This window comes from Larus michahellis, chromosome 5, assembly GCF_964199755.1.
Source record: "Larus michahellis chromosome 5, bLarMic1.1, whole genome shotgun sequence".
Classification (NCBI taxonomy): Eukaryota; Metazoa; Chordata; class Aves; order Charadriiformes; family Laridae; genus Larus; species Larus michahellis.
The window spans coordinates 23543077-23563776 of record NC_133900.1 but is presented as its reverse complement, the minus strand read 5'-3'; the positions used below and the strand labels follow the sequence as shown (position 1 = coordinate 23563776).

General features: G+C 42.4%; 1 protein-coding gene across 3 annotated transcripts in view; it reads left to right on the top strand.

Moving 5' to 3' along the window:
- Positions 1–4846: 4846 nt before the first annotated feature.
- Positions 4847–20700, top strand: part of AFF1 (ALF transcription elongation factor 1) — a 96842-nt gene continuing 80988 nt past the window's right edge. For all 3 annotated transcript variants that reach the window (XM_074589140.1, XM_074589139.1, XM_074589142.1), the window contains exon 1: positions 4847–5364. In XM_074589140.1, coding sequence (XP_074445241.1) covers positions 5348–5364 — 17 coding nt within the window. In that variant the 5' untranslated portion in view covers positions 4847–5347. The remainder of the gene's footprint in view (positions 5365–20700) is intronic.

Genomic DNA, 20700 nt, shown 5'->3' with positions numbered 1-20700 from the left:
GAAGATATCCCGTACTGCTCTGTTAGTCTTTTCATTATGGACTGAAGCATCAGGCATATCTTCAGAAAATTTGAAACTGATCTCATGGAAAGGAAACCAACCCTTCTATTTAATGATTTTTCTGGGTGTTACACATCTGGAAATGTAGTCTGGACTGTGGGCCCTGGTCCAAATTAATTTCTAGTCAAGCAGAAGATTTGATGTGTGGTCAAAGTCTTGATATTTACGTAAGTGCTTTGGGAGCCTAGAGTACTTAGCATTCCCTTCACTGGGGATTTGGGGTGGAATTAGTTGAAGTGTAGGCCTTGGAGAGAAAAATGCTAAATATCATCTCTGTCACAGGATTCCTGCAGGGTAGACATGAAGTAATTTGATTGCTGCTTTGTGCGTAAACTTGCACATTTATACAATGGGAATATTTTGCTATGTTTAGCAATATTTTTGTGGCAGCTTTGATTCAAGTGCAAAATCTCCTGTAACACAGAAAATAGTTACAGCCTGTGCATTTGAGCAGCCGTGGAAAACACCAGTTAACAGGTTCTCAAGGAGGTGTGGATTCCACAAGTCTTAGCAAGATGTGCGAACTGTGGGGTAGCCAAAAGTGTGATTCCCCATTTTGGTATTCTGCATTTGCAGCAGTGGATGTGCACAGTGTTCAACTTAGTATAGCAGTGCATTTGTGTTTTTTGCTTAAACAGCAGAATGGAGCCTTAAATTAGCTAGCTTGGTAGATCGATCTATCTATAGATCTATCGATCGATCTATCTATCAATCGATCTATCAATATCTTTTCCTTTCTATCAATAGCTTACAAATCTTTGAAAGTATTGTAATGGTCTAGATAGATATAGTGGAAAAAAAGGCCCAAACTTGATGACGAAACTTTGAGATAGATGTATAGATTTCAACTCGTTTCCTTTCTTTGCACAGTATCCCTTCATTCAAAAAGGAGAGTTTTGTTATTGTTTGCATGAAAGATATATGTGAAGAGTAAATGATTCTTAATTACTTAAAAATAAGTAGATAGTCTTTCCTTTTTTCCTGTTTTCTAATCTCTTCAGCTGAAATTGCAGAAGATAATTAAATATATAACTCTCCAAGGCAAACAGGATCTTTGCTTTTGTTTGGAAAACCCCTCCAAAATGTTGGCTGGATATGCAGTTTTGGTGCTCGTATTAGTATGTTTAATTATCAGTGCTTTTGGTTATACTTAGTAGGAACTTTCTAGCAGCAGTTAAATATATTCTCTTCTCTGAAGCTGTCAGACTCTCAGCATTATTTTCCACAGCTTTCCGTAGGCAGAAGAATCAAGTTCCTTGCAGTGGTGTGTAAACTTGAGAGACGATGTGAGATTATTTTTTTTTTTTTTTAAGTCATGATTTAAAAATGCTATCATTAAGCCCCAAGAAGAAAAACAAGCACACTTTTTGAAAGCTGAAGTTGCTCCTATTTTCTTTTTGGTAACATACATTCCACTGAATCCCAAACTTTGCTGTGTTAGCAGGAGGGTGGCTGGCAGGACAAGGGAAGGGATTCCTCCCCTCTGTCCGATGCTGGGGAGTGCACAAAGTGCAGGAGAGACTGAGAGATGGGTTTGTTTTCCTGGGCAAGAGAGGGACAAGGAGAGTTTTATTTCTGTCTGTTGCTACCTGGTGGGGGTAGAGAGCAGTCTGGAGCAGACTGCTCTCAGATGTGAACAGTGAAAGGATGGGAGGCGTCAGATGCATTTTGCAACACAGGATATTACAATTAGCTAGTAAGAGAAGGGACCCAGAGAGGTTGTAGGATCTCCAGCCTCAATACAACATATAAGTTTATTGTACTTTCGGGGAGGTAGTTGGATTAACTGATGTCTGGATATCCCAGGCATCTAAATTATTCTGTGATTCTGTCTTGCAAAATAATAAAATTCGAAAAAAACCAACCCACCAAGAAACCCTCCAAACTTTTAAAGACCTGCTGTCAATTTATGTTTTGTTTAAATTAAACCTTTTGAAGTATTTAAGAAGCTTCAGTTTCTTGTGCCCCCAAGTGACAGCCTGCCTATCCTCAGCCTCTCTTCTTTCCTTCATTGTTTTCTAATAACTCATCAAAATGTGACAGCTGATTAGGAGAGACCAGCAGTGGTCCAAGCACAGGGGTACTCATCTGGGATATGAAACATTTTTGTCTAAGGTTGAGGAGAGGGGAGATACTTCACCTAGGATGGGTTAGCTATTTGTGAATCCAGCTCCAGCAGTGGCAGTCCCCACAGCAGTGTGATTTCTTTCTGACTGTAAAATGGCGAAACCCTTCTGTTTAAGCTGCTGTCCTGATGACAAAGACTCACACGTCGTGTGTCTGCATAGCATTCCTGCCTCGCTATTGCTTTCTTTGTTCCTTTGGCCCTTTCCTGGCAGAAAAGGGACTTGAGGGCAGGGTGTGTTTCCTTGGGGTTGTGTCTTATCTGAAAATGATAAAAATCCCCTGATTAGAAAATCAATGAGTTCAGCATCAACAAAATAAAAACACTTAAAAGAAGCACAAAACCCCCTCCAGGTGATGACAGTTGAAGGCAACAGCAAGAGGATGTAGATAGGAATTTTCTGTCTTGTTTTTCTGCAGTATCTCACAGAAGAGTGTTAATTCGTACAACACTGTGAATGGCAGAATGGTGAACTCCAAACCTGGAGTTAAAATGATTGGAGCCATTCTTCAAATAAAGGCAAGGGGGGCAAAAAAAAGACAAAACTATCATTTTTACCATGTTGGGTGAACTACTTATTACAAACCTGGCTGAAAGGTCTTATGGTCACTGGTATCAAGTTATCAGAGTTAAAAGCCTGAATGAGGCTTCTAGGGAAAAGAGGTGCTCTGATTCCTTCTTCATGGAGCTCTAATATTTCTACAATGCTTTGAATTTATAAAATGCTGTGAAATAAAAAGTATTAGCTACCAACGTTAGCAACTCTAATACTGGTAGTTAGTTTGCGTCTTTGAAGACCTCCACTACAATCTGGGATGCTTGTCTCCCCTTCTAGGCTTTGCTGTTGGCTACCTGGGTGATGCTGGGCAAGTCACGACACCATCTTCCATACCCTGTTTGTAACCTGATGAGATTGATACTGGTCTCTTCGGTGATGTCTATATTAAAAAGCGTTGTATGAGGATTTCATGTTAATCTTGTTACTTCCACGCCACAGCACATACATAGTAATCATCTCTTGCTGCCTTTTGTACTGTCTCATTTACATATGAAATTTGCACTAAATAGCTACTTCTGCAAGCTTAGTTTTAAGTTAAAAAATGTGCATGCGAATGAGTGTTTGTGTAAGTGTGAAATGTAGGCTTTGCTGGGAGTCAGGGGTTTTGTGTTACAGTTACTGTTTCCAGCAATGAATGTCTGCCTGCTGCTTGGGTAACTTGTTCTTTTATTATTTTGTCCTGCCCTCGTGGGTTTCCTCATTTGTTAATTGCTGCAAAGTTGTCATCTTGTCTTCAGAGATGATAGTGATTTTACCGTCACTTTCAGGACTTCAAACAATTTCACAAAATGCTGGGTGTGGGGTTTGTTTTTGTTGGTGTGTTTTTGATTATTTGGGTTGGTTTTAAGGTTTTGGGGTGGGTTGTTTTGTTTGGGTTTTTTGGGGGTTTTTTTTGAGTTCATAATAGACATTGTCCATTATCAAGGTGACAGCTCAAATCCCCAGTCACTTATGAGCAGCTGAGTCTGTGATTATCTGATACAACAATGGTATTATCTGCTTACTTTATAATCAGACCTACTTGTTCTCTCATGGTTTTCTATTTACAATGTTTCCTTTTGGGCCAAAGGCAAGGAATGGGAAAAAATCAAACATTTTCTGATCACTTGTATTTTTAAAATAGGTACTTAAAGTTATATGTTTGTAGAAGCTTTATATAAATGGCCTTTTAAAATTATAATTTATTATTTGCTATGAATGTGGTATAAACTCTTCTGGTATCTGCTGAGTACTTTTGACACAAGTTGTGCTTTAAAACAGAAGATTAGGAGGAATGTAATGTTGCAGTGTTGGTAGAAATCTTAGCCATATATAGTGTGCTGAGAAAAGTTCAAGGGATCTTGGATAAGTGTTTTTGCCTGCTGAATGCTTGGTTAATTGCTGGTTGAAAGGAGTTGCAGGAGTAGTTTGTTTTTATAATTGTGCCAAGGAACGCCCAGAGTGAAGGACAGGTATTGCTGCTTTCTGAGTGAGTCTACAAACTGCGGTCAGGGCTGGAGCACAGAAGAAACTGCATAACTTTTTTTTTTTTTTTTTTAAGTTTCTTAGCTTACAATTTCAAGTATGGGCACCTGCAAGTTTAGTAACTCAGGTTACTGAGGTTTTCATTTGTACTCAGGTTTTCATGTGCTACGTCTGTGTGGCCAGATGGGATTTATGTTTACATCTGGGTTCTGAAAATTCTGGGTTTTGAAAATTTTTGAAACCATGTGAGCCGTTTTAGTTTATTTCTTTAAAAAAACCCAGAAAACCACACAACAACAAACAAACCCCCAAAACCTATCTCCCCCCTGCCCTCCCCCAGCCCCTAGGATGTGGCGAATGGCAGAGACCTGCTACTCGCCGTAGCACCCGCCGCCTCTCCCAATCCCTCCCGCGTAGTCTCCTGCCCCGCCCCGCCCCGCGGGGAGCTGCGCCCGGGAGCGCTGGGCGCCGGGGCGCGGGCCCGTGGGCGGGATTTCGGGCTGGGACCGGGGCCGCCCGCCTCGGCGATAGGCTCCGGCGGCAGCGCCCCTGCGCTTCTGAGCCAATCGTACGCTCCTTCTGCCCTGACAGCGCAAACATGTCCATTTAAGGAGGTTGGGTCGTACCATGAAAACTTTGCGGAAAAAGGTGTGGGCGCGCACAACGCGGGCAGCGGGGGTGGGGGTGCGAGCCGTAGCAAGGCCGGCTCGCCAGAAGCAGCTGAGGAATAACGGAGTAGCGGGCCCCGGCGACTGCGGCGCTGACACTCTCCAGCTGCGAGCTAGCCCCTGGCTTGTCAGCGGGGCTCTGTCTGTACCCGCGGCCCTCCACCCCCCCCCTCCCCCCCCGGCCCCAGCTGGAAGTGCGAGGGCCGGGAATGCATGGAGCTGGGGGAGGGCCCGGGTGCCCGGATGTCGATCAAGATGAGTGTAATCCAACCCTGCGGTAGCCAGCCTGGGCTCAGGGACTCGGGGCTCGGGCAGCCAGCTGCGTGGTGATATTGTAGAGGGGCACGTTCGCGGGAAGCGGGCAGGAAGGCAGCCGGCAGATGGAAGAGAAGGTTTTGGCAGAGGGGTAGAGCCTGGACAGCTGGGGAAAGAGCCCATGGACAGAGGACGCTTGGCAGTATAAACTTCACGATGGCTGCCCAGTCGAGGTACGGCATTAAACAACTTTTATCGCTGGTGGTGGATCCCATCGAGGGCCTGTCATAGTCTGGTGTTGTTAATGACGCCCTCGCTCCTTCCCAGGCGCAGTTTGATGTTGATTTTTACGCTGTGTTTCACAGAAATGTGTCTGGAGACGTGTCCTGGATAGATTTTGTTCCTGTGTTCTGTTCACTAAGTGTCTACTACCTCCTCTCAGCATAAACTTTCTTTTAACAGGAAAAACAAAGTCTTAATTGCTCCCTGTCAAATCTCTCCCTGTCCAACACGTTAATAGCTCTTTGAAACTGTTTTTTTTTTCCTCCCTTGTGGACTTGTCCATTATTTGTTTGTTTTTTTCCCCCTGTAACCAGCCTAATGTAAACAGGTTTCTGTGATTGCTTACAGTAATATTTTAAAAGGTAAATGGTTATATTTGGTTGGATTGGAGAGCCGGCTGCATAAGATGGAAGCAGGTTGTATCTGCTTGTCTAGAAATCTGCTGGATAGGTGGGAGGGTAGAAGGTGGTTGTAGAGAAGAGTATGAAAAAGAATGACCCAGTGTAGTTGCTGTCAGGAGGCAAAATTCAAGCAAATGCACCAATCTTGGTTAAACACTTTTCAGCCGTGTTTTTTAAAGAAACAACTTCTTGCATGCTCGGGGGCAAGGGGGGTGGGTTCTGTCTAAAGTGAATTTTACACTCGGCATGGGGGAAGCAGCTTTTCTTAAGTCATAGTTCTTGATGAAGCAGTGCTATTTAAGGTACCTGTTAAATGCCTTTTAGCTTTTACGATGCGTTAATAGATATTTCAGAAATGCCGAAGAGAGAAACTCCTCTTTTTGCTCTTTAGTCCCATACCATACAGCCACCCTGCTCCCCTTTCTTCCAGGCAGAAAAAAACCCCCAAAACGATAGTATATCCTACACAGAAGTTTGGCGCTTGCAGTGTGTTTTCACAGTGCTGCTTTTCTGCAGGTTTGAAGCCAAGAGCTGGCTTTAAATTACAAACTGCAAAATGACAGAGCCCTGAGGTTTGGGGAGGAAGGATGGGAAGATTGATTGCTCCATTACCAGCTGAACTCCTCTGCCTCCAACTGCCTGCTCTTCCCACATGTGGGGAGACTGGGAGTTCTTAACAAAAAGGCAAAGGTTTAATTTTTCAGCTTTTTTTTTTTCTTTGTATGATCACTTATTCGTGTGATTTACTGGACTGCATTATCAGAACACTGCTTTAATAGGCCCTTATGCTAAGAGAGGATACAGCATAAATCTTAGTGCTGCTGGCTGGCCTTGAAGCTTGACTTGGCTCCAAGACCAGGGACATGCTAGATGTCTCAGAGGTCACACAGCCATTTTCTTGGGTGGCAGGAGGGCACATGGGAACCGGGTCTCAGCAGTAGCCCCCAACCTCATCAAACTGGCTGAGGAAGAGGCAAGGCCGGCACTGGGGTCAGTGAACCACATCGCTAACCTGTAAGGCAGATGGTGCAGAGAATAAAGTTTTATACACTGAGTGGTTCAAACTGAAAGTGAGGAAAATGGACCAAGGGCTGGGTCCATGCAGCTGAGTACTGTGGGGTGGGTGAAAGGGCCATGCCCCACGCCTCCTGTTCGGGTCGGCGAAGAAAACAAGATGTGCACCTGCCATTCTGTACCCTTCCCTCTCCTCCATCGTGTGTACTGGCTTTTGCTTTTGTCGGGGTGCTGTGGGGCGCTCGAGCTGTAAAACTGCATCAGAGCATTTCAGCATAGTGAGTAAGAAGGTAACCTCTATGCTTGAAGATCAGTGTTAAAGTCTATGATTATTGCTCATTTTAAGACTTTTAAAAGAAAGTAGGAGTGAATATGAGCAGCAGAAATTAATCTCTTGCAGGAGAGAGGTTACATTTGCCAGAATGGTCATTGTGGTGTTTCTGGTTTTGTGGCACAGGTCAGCAGGGGTATCCATCTCAGTCCAAGAGATTTGTGCTTTGTGGGTGCGTAGAAGCTTTTATTGAACAGTGGAGGATGAATTCATGTTCACAATAAATAACTGGAGTTATACTGCATGGGACTGAGAGGCCACATGTCTCCAGAATTCATTTGCCAAAAAACGTCTGAGGGGTTACTCTGCTAGGCAGCTGATAAAAGATGTAGGTGAGCTTTCTGTGTTCATTTCTCCCTAGTAAAAAATACAAATAATTGCAACAAGCTCTGTAAATTACTGATGAGGTGGTATGATACAGAGCACTGTAGCGTTTTAGGTGTCGCTCTGCATGAGGCCTTCGGGCACTCCTCCATCTGCTTGGGTTTGCTATTTCTCACATGCTGTATATTTCAGCTAGTGAAAGGGATGTGACATTGTGGGTGATGCTTGTTTGGTAGCAAGAAGATCCTGCATCCTTTCTTCAGCTTCAGTGCCGTGATCCTGGGCAGCTCACCTAGCATTTGGGTGTTTCACTGTTTTGAAGGGTAGAAGGGTAAGGAAAATAAGGTAATAAAACCTGCCTGTTACTGCTCTTCAGCATTGTCAAAACTGTGATAGTGATGACTGAGAAACTGATGTGCTGATGCTGTAACATTTTTTAAAATAGTAAATAGTAAATCTTAAGAAACGAAGTGGTGAGTTGAGTATGGTTTTGCTTCAGCTGTTTGAGAATGATCAGCTTCTACCAATGGCTGCTGTAAATGCTTATATCTAGCGCCATTAGCTGGAGAAACTATCCTCCAGTTAGTGTTGTTTTTTGTATAATGTAGATTTCCTTTCTTTCTTTCTTTTTTTTTTTTTAAAGTTGTGAGCTAAGCAGTAGGTTTGCAGCTGTAGCTTTCTATGCACTCAGTTCTGCAACACACAGATGATCTGATGGTTGTAATGTCCCAAGGCAAACAGGGCTTGTGTTAGTTTTTTATGGTATATTCAGGAACATATAAGCAGAAGCAGTCTGAAGGAGGACAAGTTTACTTTTTTGTTAAATGTGGTGTGATATGACACGCTGTTCAGCTGCTCTGAGATATGGCAGGACCCCTAGGAGGTGTGTGGGACAGACTGGTACCCATGCTCACTACCAGCGATCAGTGAGGCGTGAGGATATGGCTTCTGAACTGAGTGGCGGAGCCCCTTTCTCTTCTGCCTCCTTCACTAAAATGTGTGTTCTGCAGCAATTGCAAGCTGAGGATCTTCAGATGAATAACTGCTTTTTGAAGATGTAGGCTGCTTTTCTCAGGCTGGTTGGGATCATTTTAAATTATCTATAGATCCTGTTGGTTGCACTTATTTTATTTAAAATTGGTGGATAAATAAATACTTTGTTGCTAAGAATTTCCAATTGTCATATAACTTGCCTTTCGAAGTGGTCATGACTAGTATGATTGCAGGTATGCAGAATGAATGCAATTTCCTAATCTTTGTACATAGGTGAATACAGTAGCACAGTGAGAGCTGAAATCTGAGCGTTGTGCCGTCATCCCTGCTGGACTCACCTTGGTCTTTCTCCTGAGTCAGCCCTGCAGGGAAGGGTAATGATAGACAGCAATCTGGGAAGCTCTTGTTTCCACCCCCAACCCAGAAGAGTCTTGAAACGAGGCTGTACCACTCATTTTGGTAGAAAAAGAAGGTGATGAAATAAAATGTGGCCGTGTCTGCATTTAAAACATGGTAAATGAGGCAAAACAGTTTCTTCTAAAGAGAATAACGCCGAGGCTTTTCTGTGAGGAGAAGCTGTGTTGAATGATGCAGCTTGATTTTTTCCGTGTCATTTCACAGCTTTCCAGGCCAGATCTAAAGAAATGTTTCATAACTTGTTTGTTTCATGGGTCTTGTTGATATAGGCAAATGCCAGTATTGGTGATGCTGCATTCCAGTCAGCTGATGTAGGTTGAAGAGGGGCTGAAACAATGTCATGTTGGAGTTTACCTGTCTATTGAAAGCTAAAACATCCTGTGAACCCCTGTTGGTTTTGCTCGTACACTGCTACTAGCCCTGCCTGTAGAAGTACAACCCTATTTTCTCCAGAACAAAATGCCTAGCTGACCCACAGCATGTTTTGCGGGCTTCTGGGGATTTTGAGTTCACAGTTCCTTATTGCCTGGATGACTTTCTGAGCCTGGAGTCTATTGCTTTGGGGCAATCCTACAGCTGAAGCTCCCCCACAGAGAAGAGGTGCTCACAGGGAAGTGGATTTTTCAAGTAGGTTTGTTGGGTTTTGTTTTTGGTTTTGTGTGGGTTTTGGTTCTCTCTTTGTGGTGTGGTGTTTGTGGGTTTTGGTTCTTTTCCTTTCTTCAGTGGGGGTTCCAAGTTGTAATAGGCCCTTGAAATAGTCTTGTCATGGTATACCTGAGCTGGTATAGAAGAAAATGTTTCCTTAGATTATGTAATTTTCCCAGGTTTGAATCTGTATTGTGGAGATAGGCATCTTCTAACTGCTTTTTATGAGAAAATCATTTGCTAGTTCAACTGCAAGATGCAGCACAAGTAGCAGGAAACAAGCTTTTAATGAACTGCATAAATTCTCCTCAGTGCTTTTCTTCTGAGCGTAGCCATAGTGAATGATGGCATGAAGCTTTTGGCTGCCTTTAAAATATAATAGAAAAGCTATCTCAGTAAAGGTATAGGAATGCTACAAAGACATAGTTTTTCATGAGGTGGACTACAGTGGAGTGAGGAAGAGCTCGCCACTGAGCACAGGATGTCTTCCTAAGGCCTGGCTCAGGTGCAGGGTGGTCAGGAGCCCAGAGGCTGGTTTACTGCATAGCTTGTGAGCACCATGATGCATGATGGAAGATTACTTTAATGTAGAGATGCCTACACCTTAAAAAAAAATGGGAAGGTACTCATCCTGTTCAGGCTTGAACACAGTGTGGGGATTTTGTTTCCTTTCTGGTATGTTATAGTGAAAAAAGTACTGGCTATGTTTTGTTTTGGATTTTTGGCTGCTGCAGTTCATCTGTGTCCATGATAAAAATGAGAAGACAGACGTAGCACTGGCTGGGGTGGAGCAACTGGCTGGGGAAGATATCACTCCAAAATGCAGTGCTATCATAGGTGGATTAAGATAGAGCTGCATTGCTCCGGCAGAATGCTTTTATGGGGAACAGACAAGAGCTACTGCACGTGCTACAAGCAGATTTTCCAGTGCTGCATATTCACAGATAATTTAGGGAAAAGAAGTTGCACTCTAGATCTTTATGGAATCAAGTGGCTTTGGGAAGTAGTGAGAGGCAGAGGCCTTCCCACCCATCTTTCCTCTCGGCTGTGATGGCTGCTTTGTGCAGAGCTACCCCCCAGCTCTCTTGTACACTGCTGAGATGCAGAAACTGTTGCACACCTTATTTTACTGCACAGGTTAAAAAAAGTGTATTTCTTTTGCTGCCTTATTCTTGTAGGGGAAGGGAGAGGTGGCAGGCAGGAAGAAAAAGCAGGTGTGTGGGCACAAAGCTGCATTTGTGGAGGTGCTCTGCTAATGTTAATACTGTTTCCAGCATTGTCAATGTGAGGTGTCTAGGCTAGTTTGAATAGGCAACCTTCATCACAGGTGCCATATGCTTCATGAAGATGTTTGTCTTGTGGATTAGTTTACACTTAGGTATTGTCTAGTGTGTAGAGTTATCATTTTTAGTTCTACTAAGTGTTTATTGTAACAGAGACTTAAAGTTTTCCTTTAGTGTTGTTTTTGCAATGCTACCTGTCAGGTTAAGAGGAAATAATGTCTCTGCTTTAATTTTTCAAGGAAGTTCAACAAGCAAATTGTTAATGTTTAACCTCAGAGACAACAGTAAAACTCAGTCTCAGAACTCTAAAAAATGTAGGTTTCATTTTTGTACTTGTATTAAAAAAAAAACCACAACAAAAAAGCAAAGCAAACAAAAAAACAAACAACAAAAACATCCCTACCCCCAGTTCACCAAAACCAAAGCAGGAAGCGTAGAGCAGAAGCCCTTATTAAAAAGAAACAAAAGAGCAGGCTCATAAGCATATGGTAATATCTTTATATATTTTTTGCTTAGAATACAATATACTGTGTAATCTATAAGCAGCAAATGATGTATTCATCAATGTACGAACAACTCCTTCATGGCACAGTAGTTTTCAGCAGCTGGTGTGTGTATGTGAGGTATGTGAGAGAGCATGAGTGCATGTGCCTCTTCCCTGAGCTATGGGCATTACAGTTTGAAATATGGGTATCTGCTGGCATCTGAAATTGAAAGGAATTATTAAAATGTATAGCAGTAAAGGGATATTTACATCTTTGGAGAGTTGTAGACATATGGTAAGAAATTGCTTTCAGCATTCTTGTGCTTCTGCAGTTTGTTAGATTGTGCTTAAAAAGCTATCATTGAGGTAATTTATCTTTGCAAGCACAGCTTAGAAACTCTCCCTCATAACTGGTCTGTAGCTATTTCTCAAGAACCCTCTCCCTCGAGTAAACTGTTTTGGAAAAAAAATCATCTTAATTTGAAGACAGGGAATATGCTGGCAGTTTAGAAGTGCTTTGGTGAAATGCTTCTCTTTTTCCCTGTCCCCACATCCCTCGGCAGAACAAGCTGTTCTAGTAAAACAGAACAGTTTCTTGGTGCCAGTAAGCCTGTGGTTCTGCTGAGAACAGGCTGTCAGTCTAGGGACCTGTTTATTCATACCTTTGCTAAAATAACATGTGCTAACCAAAACATAGCATGGGCTAGCCATGCTGCGGAGCAGGGAGGTTTACTTCTTTTTTTAAAGACCCCCTTAGCACTGCCATTACCTAGAGGCCCCCGTCCCTGATGGCTGCCATGTCTGTCTGTCTGTCACTGCAGCTTTAAGGCCTTGTTTACTGTGAAAAGTTTTGCTGGCATAGCTGAAAGTACAAGCAACAAATATACTGCAGAGGTGAGATAACTCTGTTGGCCAAAGCTTAGTGTAGATTCTATGATACCAGTGAATAAGGCTGCTTTTTCTGGCATATGGCTTCTGTGGGGATGGGTATGGGATGGTGGATGTAAGCTGTGATGGCTAAAGAGCTCTTCTGGACCACTGTGTCCCTCTTCTTTGCTGGAACCCTGCAGACCCCATGTAGCAGGATAGTCTGCTTTGTCCAGCAGTTAACTTTTAATTGGTGAAAGAAAGCACCCATCTCTGTCCAGTGGGACCATGAAGTTTCCTGTAGTCCAGCCTGAAAGTCTCTCTTCGACTTTACTGTAACGTTATATCAGCCTTTTAATGTTGTTTTTAAAGTAACTTCTAGAATTATCTATCTATATAAATTAAAAAAAGCACTAAACCCTCTGTGGCTTATATAGATAGAAAAATTAAGATGCCTCATGCATAAATCACTGGGTTCATAGTTTGTGCCTCTTTTGGAGAAACTAGTTTTTTCCATTACTGGTGCAATATAGTCTGACATGAGGAATGCAGTTACTTCTCTGTTCTTGCTTTGTGTCCTTTGGCAAAATAATTTGTACAGCTACTCTTCGTTTTTTTAAGCCATTGTGTTGCATCCTCAGTGTGTGAGTGAGGTGATTGCATTTGATTCTGGTACTTGTTTTGGGAGGTAAATGGGGACAATGGAAAGCAGTCACTGGAAATAACATGATAATACTTGAGACTTTGTACCATGTTTTCTCTCGTGATTCTTGCACTAAACTGATTTCTGCCTGAGTTAGCACATGAGAAATAAAACTCATTGCCCTTCTCGGACAAAGCTGTTTTGGGCCTGCCTTCACCAGTGCAGTACCCGGTTGTGGTTGGTCTGTTTGCCATTTTCTCGCTTGTGTCTTTCTTCAGTATTTGCTACTGGAAAGCCAAGCCCACTTGTAAATTCTTCAGTCGCAGCCTGGCTTGCAGTTAATTCTCAGTCTGTGCTACAGGGCGATCTTGGGTGATGGACACCCAGATTTGAGGTACATCCCAGTCTGGAGACAAAGCTTTGCTGTAGGGTGTTTTCTTTATGGTTGTCTCTTGTGCAGGCTGATAGGAAACTCATGACAGTACTTGAAGCAGTACTTCTCCCTTCAAAAATAGTTGTCTAGTTTTAAAGCTTTAAGAATGTCAATTCAGAAGCGTGTGTGTTTTTCCTGTGTTTGTTTCATGCACAGTAATTTTTGAAAGCTTATGATTTTCAACTTGTTTAGATGCTCTGTGGCTCGGAAATGTTTAAACATATGAAATTTTAGTTTTGATTTTCGTTTTCTGATTTAACGTGTGATATTCTGTAACTTTCACTCTGGAAAGAAGATGAACGAGTCCCTTAATATTTAAAGAGAATCTGATCACTTTGCTGAGGTTTTGGAACACTGTTAATGATCTTTATCTGTTTGCAAACCCCTATCCATTTTACATGGGCTGACTTCAGCAAACTAATAATAGGCTTTCTTTGCTTAGCTAGTGTTCGTGACCCTCCTAATAAGAGGAAATGCCTGGTTCTGTGTAATGGACTACATGAGTAAAAAAACTACTAGTCTACAGCTTAAGAAAATTCCATGTAACTGCCCAAATTGGGGAGAGACAGAAAAATAGGTAGAATTGTGCTCTGCTCCTTGAGAAAGTCTAATATTTGTAATAATAAAAAAAAGTGTTATTCAGAGACATGGGGGATTTTTCCCATTGCATTTGGCATGAAAAGCAGTTGACTCATACACTGGGGTGTTAAAAATAATAGACCAAAGAACTTCCTAAATTGCCCAACTTGCAAAAATTCAGTAACTCAATGTTTCACCTTTGAAAAAAGACTTCTGGTCACATAGTGAATTAAGTGTCACAAAGCTTTCCCTTGCAGTTCTCTATTTGTAACAAAAATGGCACCAATAGTCCCAGCCTTTTCAGTTAAAAGCATATGCTGACAAAGAGATACCTGTATTGCTTTTGTTCTTCTAGGTATAGGGAATTTTTAATGTCATCAAGCTATTGGGATAAAAATTATGTTATCTGTGAAGGACCTGGCAGAAATTCTTCCCTGCTGGGAAACCCAGGGGAAGAATTATGTTCTAAGTTAGATGGTACAATGTAATGAAGAAGTAGCAAATAACAAAGCTGAAAGAGAACATGGATGATGCTAATAATACTGTGAAGATGTGCCATGTAGCTGTAACAGATGTTAAGAGTGTTTTCCCCACAAGCTACCTATGGAGAAAACCCTTATTTTTAGCATATAATTTATCAAGTTTCATTTGGGGGGAAAAAAAGCTTTACTTTCTAGACTTTCTTAGCAGGCTACCAGTGTTTGTATTGAACAGTTTTGTAGCTTATTAGGGAGACGTTAATAACACAACTGGAAGGAAAGTTACCAGTTTAAATTAATCTCTCACAAAAATTAGTATCTTTGAGTAAACCACACTGGAAACTAATTTTTTTTATCAAAGACTTTCTGTGAAGATACATGGAATTGTGCCTACAAGGCAGCCTAGCCGGTTTGGGAGGAAGAATTTAACTTGGGAAAGCAGAAGAAAAAATGTTAACAGTTTTTGTTTCCCCCCAGCAAAGCCTAGACTTTCTCTCTGAAGATGTCCTCAGCTGTTTGTTGATGTTGTTCCCTCCTCCTTCCAGACCGGTTTCAAACTTTTGGTGGGTAAATGGGATGACCTCAACCTTGTTCCAAGCAGCCCCAAACTGGAATTTCTGTACCTACCTTAGCATGTTGCTGAGCATAGTGTAGTGCTGTTGCTCGATGCTGTAGTGTATGGGCAGTGCAACTCTGCACAAATAGGACAACAGTGGACTGAAGTGGATGGATGAAATTGTCAGTCTGCAGAAATGATAACATTAAAACTTGGCTCCCAAGCTGGTTCTTCTGTTACTTAAATATGTGAATCAGTCTGATTCCTAATGATTTGGAAAATGTTTTTTCTTTCCAAGTCAGTTAAGTAAACTGAACAAACTGACCTACAGTAGATAGGTTGCTCTCATTAGACATCCCCTTTTCATAGGTTTATGAAGGGACAGACTGAATATACGTGCAGGGAGCCTATTGCTGTTTCTTTCTCTACAATCTAGACAGCTGATGTAGCCTAGCACTGCATTTCACAGCCAGACCTTCTTTCTGTAATTCTTAAGTAAATGAAAACAGTTTGTAATTATAACATAATCTGATAATTGCAACCAGAAGCTTCTCAGGCTCAGTTTTGGCAGCTATATTGGTGTGTGTTGATGTTGTTTTGCTCTTTGAACAACTTGTGAGAGAATTTATCATGAAAACTTAGGAACTGTGCTATTTAAAAACAAAACACACTAAAACAAAGGAAAAGAACCCACCCCCCAAAAAATAATCCCTATCCTGTAACGCTTATAAAGCCAGATGTGATCTGGGTTAATTTTTTAAATCTAATGAACGTTTAGTTGACATCCTGTCCTTTGGGCTGAACCTTGTGTTGTATTGTGGCCAAATACAGTTGTTTGGTATCTTGGTGTCTGTGCTATACTTAATTATAAAGAGACATGTATAGACCGCACAGTGTCTGAGTCAATGGTCTTGCATTCACTGCCATTTCCACTCAGCTCCCTTAAGAGGGCCGATTCGTGTAGCTTTCTGATGTGGCAGTAATCATTTATGCTAACCAAAGCAGCAGGGAGGGGGAGAAAAAGTCATTTTTTCAGATATAGCAAAAGGAAGACTCAAAAGTCATGTTTAAAAGTATTCCCTCTCTTGCAAATGTCTGATAGAAATGCTGTATAAAAGAAGGTATTGTGGAAAAAAACTCTTTCTGTGTTCCAACCCCATCTTTTGGTTTTTTTAGGTGCATTTCCATATTAGCCCTCTGTTTGTTTTTTCCTACGGTCCATTGCTTTCTAGCTGTTAATTTAGTGGGCGAGGGGTGTCGTGGATGGAACAGATGAAAAAGCATGCAATTTATGGACAGGGGAAATACTGGGAAAATTATTTTTTTACTTCGCTGTTCCTTTGTACACTGACTAAATATCAAGTTAATGGTTTCCTTTTTAAAAAATTGCTTCCTTGAAAATGGGCCGTCCTCCTCCCTCTCAGCCTAATGACAGAAATGTACAGATGATATAAGCTATGTTTACTTGAATGTAACAACTTCAAAGACCATTTATGTACAGTAATCTGCCAAGCAAATAATGATTTGGTTTTGTTTGTTCAATATTTCTTTCTTTCCCCTAGAGAAGTCCCTGAACACACAAGAACTAGAGTGTGAGAGCTGAAAAACCAGTAGCAGTCGCTGCATTTAAAAGGTCTTTAATTAAAAAGTCATGCAGTTTTTTTAGGAAGTCCTTGAACTATTCTTTCAACCCTTCCTCTTCTCTGTCCCTTTGGTGAGTAAGTGCGAGTAAGATGGAGTGCAAATGAGGTGCAGGCACTGACCAGATACAGATCTGGGATCCTGCTGACACTCAGCGAAGTCTCAATGGAAAGTAGGAAACCGGAGGAGGACTGAAATGGTTTGTGTGAGTTTGGCCTGTGAAGTGTGTGCTGGAAGCTGAGGCAGTGACAAGAGATGATGTGACAGGCCTCAGGAGAGTGTACGTGCAAGGTGTTGTTACAGCTGCTGCTCTGAATTTCATGGGTTGCTCTGGGTTTTTCTGTTGGTCTCATTCAGGGCCAAATCGTAGCCAAATCTGTTCCCTCCACACCTCTTGAGAGGCTTAATTGTGTATTATGAGGCAATAAACTACTTTGGCAAAAGGAGGAATTTAGACCAGTATCTGGTTTTCTAGTTTCCTTTGGCTTTAAGCTTTCATGTCCAATTCAAGAAAGTGTTCCTGTTAGAACCGTGCTCAAAATGAATTCTTGACCTGGAGCTTTTACATGGAGGATGGTTTTTGCATGTGTGTGTGTGTATAAGCAGGTGCTCAAAATGAGTTCCTGATTCACAGCTTGAAACTGAGGAATGACTTCTACATGTGTGCATGACAGAGGAAAAAAAGATGTGGGAGCGGGAAAGGATATTAGCCTTACCATTTCCTTTGTTCTGTCTCTGTTGTGTGTATTGCTACAAGCATCATATTTCTAAGCAGGGCTGTGTTAAGTGAAAAAATGTGGAACTACGGCATAATATGCTGGCCAGGAAGGATTCTAAGAGTTGTTCCAAGGATGGGTAAAAGGAAAGTTTCAGGTGGAATAAGAAAACGCAGAAATAGTGACTCTCTGTTCTTTCTGTCCTCTCATTTTTCAAGTGGCTTCCACAAATACTTATGCATAACAATTTTTTTTAATGCAAAATGTCTACTCTTTTGTGGTTGCATGTTTAGTAACTGTGACAACTAAGCAATTGAGTAAGATGGAAAAGATACAGAATGTATTAGAAAGTGTGTGCTGAGATTTTAGGGAGGTTTACAGAAAAACCCTAAAACATTACTCCAAATCCCTGTGATCAGCTTGCATTTTCTTGAAAATACCTAGCTTTCTGCAGATGACTTAGCTGGATATTACTTGGGTTATTTGGGGTGTTAGCTGGTGTTGGAGTTGCTATTCATCATGTTTGTGGATGCTTCATTAATGAATCTGTAACGCCGAGAGAGCACAGAGAGATGAAGCAATCCAGAGGAAGTGCATCCCCATGATGATGCAGGAAGCTGTCTGGTTTGGAAGCAGGTTGTTCAAGAGGCTTACCACACTTGACAATGGATGTTGCTCTAGACAGATGGAGTCAACAGGTGAGGGAAAATGCAGCAGCCTACATGAAAGAACTTATAAACCTTCTTCAGAAGTTTGAGGTAATGGTTACAGTAGAGCACCTGCTCGATCCCTTGTACAGCAAAGTGCAGAACTCTTGCCTCTTGCTCAGGGTGATGAATAAGTGTCATTGGAAATGTGTGTGGGAGGGCAGAGGATGAGGAACCCCAGGGAGAGGCAGCGCTGATTCATTCTCCTTCCAAATCGTCTGTTGCCACAATGGCATTGAGGACAAGGACTGAAAGAAGCCATTGGCTGTTACCATGAAAATACTCATAAGGGCAGAGGCTCTGATGCACTTTATCAGAGAAGGGCATGTATCCCTGGAAGACGTCCTGAGTCACTATTGAGTGGACAAAATGCTGCATATGCCTGGTGGAACTCCTCCTGCATATTCCTGCAGCACTTTGGTGTAATTTTCCAGCCATGATCGCAAACTTGGCACGCAATCACCACCATTATTGTCTGGGTAGACGTGACTTCCTTCAAGAGTGGTAGTTTCCCCAGACTAAAGGACAGACGGTTGAGAACAGTCTTGGAAAGATATCAATCCCTTAGAAGGTTAAAACTGAATACAAAATGATAAAGAGTCTGGAAGCCAGTGAAATAGGTGAGATATAATGTAATTAACAAGTACTTTTACTAATTGCCTTTTACCAGTTGGCTGTCAGGTTTTGCTCCTTGAAGAAGGAAAGAAAAGTTGCTGTGATGTGACTGTCTGTTCTCATAGCTGAGACAGGCATTTTTTAATATGACTAAAGTTGAGCTACATTTTAATTTCCACTTGCAGGATTTGCATCTAACGTCTGTTCACTCCATGTGCTCCCTGCCAAGGCCCAAGGAAGAACATCTTCCTCATTTGTCACAGCCTTGTTACTTTGCAAGGGCTTCACTGGAACTGATTGTTTCCAAGGGCTGAAACTTCACTCACATGACAAAGCAAAGGGCTTTCCCCGGTAACCTCCAGTTCTCACGGGCTTAAAATAGATCAGGCAGAGAGTAAGGACTTGGGAAAGAGCAGCAAAGTTATGCTGCAGAGAAAGAAGGAAGGGGGCGGGGGGGAACCCAAACCAAACAACAAACTGTAAAATGAGGGAAGAGGGGAGCCACCCACAGAAACGGCAAATATATCCAGTTTTCTTGGTGGTAAATGTATTAACAGGCTGCACAAACTCTGGAGATGTTTGAAATGCTTGAATTCCTGAGCCCCGCATGCCTACTGAAATGTAAGCGTCTCCTGGTTTGAGGCCCAAACCATGACAAAGGGACAGGAGTCGTCACTTTTTACAGAAGTAAAACCTCCTTGACATTTCTTACTCTGCTCTTAGAGGCACGAGCAACAATGCTGTGTTTGCAGAGGAACTCATCCTGCACATAGGTGACTCTTCCCCAGTTTCACCCAAACTCCTGGCAGGCAGTCAGCTCCTCCATTGCTTACTCCACATTGGCCCGTCTGTAGTTGTGCTACCTGTCCTCTCCCTGGGCTTGGGACCCTGCGCAGGAGGTGGGTGCCTCTGTCCACCCATAAGCACTCTCTGCCCTCCCTGGGCTGCTTCACAGGGGAAGGCATCACTGCCTGACAGGCATCTGCTGGTGAGGCTCCTGCGCTTGCATTACGTTTATTACTCAATTGTTTAACAAAGTGCTTTTAATGTAAACGTAAAACTGAATGGAAATGCAAAGCCTAATGGAATAATCTCTTAATTGCAGTGCTGTAAATGACTATTCAGCACATGATTACTGTACTTGCAGGGGGGTCAGTGAGGAGGAAAGAATATTGAATGAAAGACACTAAATACTTCAGCTGCTAAGAACAGTGATTTATTGCCAATCTGAGCATCAGGCTAAGCAGGGCAAATAAACTGACAGCAGTAAGTGCTTTTGGAAGTAGAAATCGCCTCATTCAGGGTATTCACTGTGTGGGACGCATAAATTCTAGCAGGATAAAACGCACAAAGAGCGATTAATTAATAGTGGTGAGATACTCATGCATGCACTGTCCTTAGGCAACCCAGAAAAACTATTAATCAGCACGTTGCCCAATTATTGGCAGATAACTCCTGGTATGTAGTAGTTTGCCATTTCAGCTAGAAAAGGCATTGTCTCTCTGGTCCCTGTAAAAATCATGGCTTTTGCTATCATTTTTTGATATTGCTGCAAGTCTTTCAAGTCACATAGTCCTTACAGAAACTGTGTCCGTCTTTTGGGTATTTTGCCTAGATTAGGTAGCAGCAGGTAAAAAAAGGTTAACTTAGTGTTGAGCTGGCAGTTGATTTGGTGTACAGCTGTGTACTCTCCAGAACAGAGTGTAGTTATCAGGCAATGTGTGCTGCAAGAGCACATGCTGCTCATGGAGGCAAGGTAAGTGTTTTTGAAGTGGCCTTGCTCGTTCCCACCAGCATTCATCTTTCCCACAGTTTACTGCGTGGTTTCCCCGTGCTCCTACGAACAAGGACGCCTGACTTACCTGCTTGCAGAAGCCCCTCTGTCGCTCAAGCCTTTCTTTGCATGTATGGGACATCCCATGTGCCTGTTGAGCTCGCTCGCTCTCTTTCTGGTGCACACAGACCAAGCGCCACACCTGCACCAAACAAGTTGGAGAGATTTCCAGTGTTTGCAGTGGGTCCTGGCGCTGCCAAACCCACACTGCTGTCCCGTGGGAACGGGAGCTAGCTGTTGCTTTTGATCTGAGTCGGAGTGTGATGTTCCCACTGCCTGCATACAAGTGTTGCTAACAATGGTAAAGCCAAGTAGTTAGCCGTTT